Genomic DNA, 6,124 nt, shown 5'->3' with positions numbered 1-6,124 from the left:
TATTTATTTATACAAATATCTATTTATTTTACTTTTATTATGAAAGACGAATATGCACGTGTGGAGACTGTTACCACCTCTCCTACAGGTCGTGTAGTGATTGTAGGTGATATTCATGGTTGTTTAGCTCAACTGCAGGAATTACTTCGTGTTGTGGGTTTTAATAAAGAAAAGGATCTCCTCATCTCAGTTGGGGATATGGTGAATAAAGGACCAGACTCCATTGGTGTGTTAACACTCCTGCGAAGTCTCGGTGTACGTAGTGTATTAGGTAATCATGAAGTGAAACTACTGAAACTGAGAAAAGCATTACGTAAAGAAGGTGAAATACCGAAAAAGTATCGTGATTCCACGTTAGCACCATTAGCAAAAGATCTTCCATTAGAAATGGAAACTTATCTTTCTCAACTTCCACATATTTTACGTATTCCATCTCATAATCTTATTATTGTGCATGCTGGTCTTCATCCTCAACTTCCACTGGAACGTCAACGAGTAAAAGATATCACGACAATGCGTAATCTCATTTCACATGCGGATGGATCTCTGGAAGTCTCTGAGGAAACAAATGCGGGAGTGCCGTGGGCTTCACTTTGGCGTGGACCGGAAGTGGTGGTGTTTGGACATGATGCCCGGCGAAATGTGCAGCAGCTGCCGTTTGCATTTGGACTCGATAGTCGTTGTGTGTACGGTGGGAAACTCACCGCATTAATTTATCCAGGCGGATCCCTAGTGTCTGTGCCTGGATGGACAGCAGGAAGTCCTAACATGTGAGAGAGGAAATGAAATGAAATGGGAGATATTGTTATTATCTTTTGCAGAATAGAATGTGATTTATTCAAAGAGGGGTGAGTGGTGAGTGGTGAGGGTTGAGGGATTCTATTTCCCCTTCTACCCCTTCTCCTTTTTTTTTCTTTTTCTTTTTTTTTGCGTTTGATATCTTTTTTTTTGAAAGGATTGAGTAAGAGTAGTGCTTGCTTTTAACTTGTGAAAAGGAACGTCAATAAGAAGAAAGAAAACTTTTTTAAAAAAAAGAAGAGTTAAGTTTGGATAAACAATCCGTGTATGGCAATACATAGAGAGAGAGAGAGAGACTAACGCTATTTTTATCTCTTCAAGTATTGATTATCTATTATAAAGTAAAAAAGTATGGAACTTCATCATCTCTACATGTCATCTCTTATATGAATGATAATTTCTCTATTTCTTTTGTTTTATTCTTTTTTTTTTAATCTTTCTTATCCTTACATAATTATGAAAGGGTATTTATTCTTTGAATATATTTCTCTTTTTCTTTTATCTGCATTCGTATATACCTTTAAAAAGAATAAATAAATAAATAAATACAAGAACTCGAATACATATTTTTGGTTTTTAAAAAAAAGAAAAAGATTATTTTCATGTTTTCTATTTGTTATGTGACGACGCCAACAATGGAAGTGGCACGTGAGATTTCACGATATCTCGTCTCTAACAAAACAGCGGCGTGTGTAAATATTATTCCCACAGTGACCTCTGTATTTCAATGGGAAGGTAAACTAAATGAGGAACAGGAATGTCTTCTTTTAATTAAAACTCAGACCGCTCTTGTGGATCGTGTGATTGCCGAAGTGAAGGCAAAACACCCGTATGAAGTACCAGAGGTGATTAGTGTACCCATGGGACCAGGAAGCGAGAGTTATCTCAAGTGGCTTACAGAGTGCACGACAACAAAGTAAAAGATGGGAGAAGAAAACAAGAAGAAAACAATAAGAACAAGAATAGATGCTATTTGTGATCAAATAAGATAGAAAACAATGGTCGATAATGACAAAGGTTTTTTTTCTTTAGGAGATCTGCTTAAAACTGTGTATGGATTTGGGTGAACGGTGGTTTGTGTCTCTTTTGCTATATGTGTAAATTTACCTGAGTGATTTCATATAGATTAAACTCATAAGAAAGCAGGAGAGAGACTCTTTTATTCCATCTTGGTCTTGTTTTTTTCTTTCTTTCTTTCTTTCTCTTTTTATTTATTTATTTATTTATTTACTTCTTTCCCTGTTTCTTTTTATTTTCTGTGTATTTCCCAAGTATCTTCCAGTATATCCATTTAGTCTCTCACACGTGAGGGGGTCCCTTCTCTCCATCATGTGGCCCAACACCCCTGCGCATGATGATATCTACGCCTATCAATCCAACACCGCAACCGCACGCCCACCGTCACTCCCACGCATTGCCGCCGCAGCTCCGATTGTGCACAATTATTACGTGCAGGATGATCGCCTGCGGGTTCCCACGCCGCTTCTCTTGACGCCTAACATCTCCATGGACAGTCTCGCTCTCAGTCAACCACAACCCCCAACAGCAGCACACGCACAAAGGACAGGAGATGAAGTTGATTATCATCATCACGAAGAAGAACAAGAACAAGAACAACAACGACAACGAAGAAAGAGATATCGCATCAGAGATTCGAATCGCAATGATGGGGTGTTAGTAAACCCATACGCCGCAGACCATCAGGGCCCTGTGCGCCCCGTCACTGCAGAGGAGGAGCGGGCCCGCTTAAATGCCTCCATTGAGTCCCACAGACGTGCCAAACTCCCACGCAAGGAACCCCTTCCAGATCTCCAATACACCACCAATAACAATAATAACAATAACAATAATAATAATAATAATAATAGCCATAGCAGTGTATATGACGTGAATGGAATGCATGCGAATGCCGTGGAGTTGCGGCAGCTGCGCTCGCAGTATGATGCGCTGCACACACTCGTCACAGAGACCCGCGCGGAGTTGCGCCGCAGCCGCGAGGAGACGGAACGGGCGCGCAGTGCGGCCGACGGCGCCGTGGAGGAACTGCGGGCGGCGGTCGCTCGACTGACGGCACACGTGGAGCTCCACGCCGGCCGCCACGCCGCCCTCGCCGACGCGTTGAGTGGCGCCCCCGCCCTTCTCGACGTCTGCCGCGCGGATATCGCCGCCCTGCGCGGAGAAGCGAAACAAACCGCAGCGGCACTCGCCGTTCTGCAAAGCACCGTAGCGGATCTGAAAGCACACAACAACACAACAAGAACAACAACGGCAGCAATAATACCATCAGCAACAGCAGCAGCGGCACCAGTCCTTTCATTATCGGCTCCGGCAGCTTCAACGGGAGGAGAGGCGACAACAACTGCGGTGGGAGGGGGATTTGGATTCAACACGGCGGTGAAGCCGGCAGAGAGTGCGGTCGGCGCGGCCCCCGCCTTCCCGGGAATAGAGAATAAGACAACACCGGTTCCTGCAGGGACAACAGGAGCCATTGGAGGTTTTTCATTTGGTGGAGCCTCCACCGCCCCAGTAGCACAGTCACCACAGCCTCCCGTTGTCGCCGAGGTGAAATCGGAGAACACTGTAAATAATAATAATAACACCAACAACCCATTTGGGGCTTCTCAAGAAAGTATGGCACAAAGAACATCAACAAATACATCTACAACAGGATTGAGTTTCCCAATGAATACCTCTACAGTAGGATCTAATCCATTTGCTGCGTCTCAAACAAATAGTGGAGCCTCATCTTCTTCTTCTCCATTTGGTTTACCGACGAATACGAATCCACCCGCCGCTACAGAGCAATTACAATTTGCAAAACCTTTAGATACGATGCCAATATTTGATTCTGATCCTTCTAAAGGGGCATCTCTTGGTTCTCGTTCCAAAAAAACGGCACGTCGTTACTAAAGAGACTCTTTTTTAGTGTTTGTCTGTTTGTGTTTGTGTGTGGTGTCTCTGTGATAAGTGTGTTCAACGAACACCTTGCCACGTATAGATTGCGGGCCGTACAACGTAAGCAAAACAAAAAGAAAAAAAAGACAATAATGCAAAGAGCAGAAGTGTTCAAATTTTCGTAAAAAAAAAAAAAATAATTGAAACCCAAAATGCACCAAATATGGTAAAATGGGTATTCTCATACCCATATACACGAGCGTCTATGTGCAATTACCATACACTTTCTAATGCAACTCTGCTAGTAGAAATACAGGTGTATATATTGATATTACTCTATTATATTTGAATGCTATAGATACACACATATGTTGGTTTCTTGATTATTTTATTTTCATTACTGTGTTCATTTTCTTTTATTTACGATTTTATTTTGTAAAGTGCAATTTCTTTTTCTTTTTTCTCTTTTCTCTTTTTTCTTTTTAGGCCCTTTAACTTTTTTGATACACTGAACTAAAAAAGAAGAAGGAAAATATATATACTAAAACAAAAACAATACAAATTTGTTCATATTTTTCTTTTTCTCTTAGGGTGTAGAAATACAAGAGGTATAAAAGAAGGAAAAATAAAAAAAAAAAGAGATGAGGCTTCATTCATCTATTTATCAAAATTTAGGTATTATTCCTTTTACCCGATATATTTCTTATACACCTACTATGTTTTTATCACATGAGAAAAGAACCTATATATCCACATCATCCGAACAAACAGTAGAGAATGGAAATAGTGCCTCAATAGAAAAGATGGATATGAAAAGAGAAATAAATTCCTTATCTTCATCATCTTCACCATCTAAAGATGAACAAGAACCAATAACAGTATCTGCATCTGCTGATACTTCAGTAGTAGGAATAGGGCCAACAACGGCAGTTACGGGTTTACGTCATCGACCGCAATTTTCTTTTATTGCTGATCCTCATAATCGTCCTGCACAAGATGCATTGTCTGTTCACATTGTACCGAATAACACACCAAAGCCATTACTTCCTATGTGGTCATCCAGTTTAACCTCACCGCTATTAGAGAAGCAACAAATTCGTGTTGAGAATTGGATTTCTACAGATTCTATGGGAACTATTCCAGAAGAGCAAGTGATAGAATTCATCACATGGCTACGTGATAGACTAAAGGATAATGTATGTTCAGCTTTATTTAAACAATTAGAAGAGAATATTGAATTTAGTCTGAGATGTCAATATACACGAGGATTAATCGCACGTAAAGGATTTAATACTGGTGAAGTTATTTTTGCCATTCCTCTTAGTGATGTATCATTAAATCAGCAACAGGAACATCAAGAGAAAAATATTAATAATATATCTCATTCATCCTTATGGGGTTTGGTATTAAATTCTGAAACACTTGAACGTCATTCAATAGCAGCACAAAGTCGTGGAGCTCCATCCTTTGATACGATTGAGGCAATAATGAATAAAAGAAAGTCTAGTTTAGATCCAATACCACATCCATTGTTTATAGATCAAGTGTATATGGCAGTACTACTCGCCTGTGAAAAGGCAGAGGGAACATACAGTCCACTCTATCCATATTTACATCTTCTCGCTCCATTTGATGATGATATCATTCGTGAACTTCACAATGGTGTGCTTGACCCACCGACGCATCTTGAATATAATGATCATTGTAATCGATTTATGCATTACTTGCGGCAAATTCACACGGTATGGTTAGAATCTTATGAGATCTCCTGTCGTATTAAAGAGAATTGTCAAACATCTACTCAACATAAAGATAAAGAAGGGGCAGAGAAATGTGAAAAAAACAATGGAAGTAAGTTATCTCCAGAGAATGAGATGACAAGTGGACGACTAGAACCTCCTTCTATGGAAGATTTAAATTGGGCTTTCCGTGTTGTCATTTCCCGTCAACATCTTCTTCCTGTACGACAAGAGACGGATTATATTAATAGCATCTGTACAGAAGATAAACGTATGCAAAAAGTAGAAGATGTCTGGACACGTATCGTAACAAAATTACGTTGGACTTTTATGGATCGTGTATTTGGTGCTGTGGATCACAAGCGCCTGCATGTGAATGACTTTAATCCACATATGATTCCTACTGTAATTCCTGTATTAGACATGTTACAACATCCTCCAGGAGGTGTAGCGAACACCACTGTAAGTGTGGAATACATCTCTGCAAATACTATGGAAACTCATACAATTATAAATAAGGAAGAAGACTCCGAAAGTGATGGGAAGGAATCTTCTTCTTCTAATGATGATGATGATGATAATAGTATACCGTGTGTGGTGGTACGTGCAAGCTGTAAAGTTGAGGAAGGGGATGAGTTAACATTACTGTTCCCTCGCTGTTATTCTCTCTCCTACACATTATATCGATTTGG

General features: G+C 40.2%; 4 protein-coding genes across 4 annotated transcripts; all 4 read left to right on the top strand.

The window, feature by feature from the left end:
- Nucleotides 1–39: 39 nt before the first annotated feature.
- TM35_000411970 (putative serine/threonine protein kinase) lies at nucleotides 40–774 on the top strand (the record flags this gene model as incomplete). Its single annotated transcript, XM_029029905.1, has 1 exon — nucleotides 40–774. The coding sequence occupies one exon, from the start codon at nucleotides 40–42 to the stop codon at nucleotides 772–774; it is 735 nt and encodes a 244-aa protein (XP_028878893.1).
- A 626-nt stretch (nucleotides 775–1,400) lies between these two features.
- TM35_000411960 (divalent cation tolerance protein) lies at nucleotides 1,401–1,718 on the top strand (the record flags this gene model as incomplete). Its single annotated transcript, XM_029029904.1, has 1 exon — nucleotides 1,401–1,718. The coding sequence occupies one exon, from the start codon at nucleotides 1,401–1,403 to the stop codon at nucleotides 1,716–1,718; it is 318 nt and encodes a 105-aa protein (XP_028878892.1).
- Nucleotides 1,719–2,127: 409 nt separating this feature from the next.
- Nucleotides 2,128–3,708, top strand: TM35_000411950 (uncharacterized protein; the record flags this gene model as incomplete). Its single annotated transcript, XM_029029903.1, has 1 exon — nucleotides 2,128–3,708. The coding sequence occupies one exon, from the start codon at nucleotides 2,128–2,130 to the stop codon at nucleotides 3,706–3,708; it is 1,581 nt and encodes a 526-aa protein (XP_028878891.1).
- A 701-nt stretch (nucleotides 3,709–4,409) lies between these two features.
- Nucleotides 4,410–6,122, top strand: TM35_000411940 (uncharacterized protein; the record flags this gene model as incomplete). Its single annotated transcript, XM_029029902.1, has 1 exon — nucleotides 4,410–6,122. A coding segment is annotated over one exon (1,713 nt), but the record flags the coding sequence as incomplete, so codon positions are not given.
- Nucleotides 6,123–6,124: the final 2 nt, after the last annotated feature.

The sequence above is a fragment of the Trypanosoma theileri genome (assembly GCF_002087225.1).
Source record: "Trypanosoma theileri isolate Edinburgh chromosome Unknown TM35_Tth_41_V1, whole genome shotgun sequence".
Lineage (NCBI taxonomy): Eukaryota > Euglenozoa > Kinetoplastea > Trypanosomatida > Trypanosomatidae > Trypanosoma > Trypanosoma theileri.
This window is presented reverse-complemented; position numbering and strand designations above follow the sequence as displayed.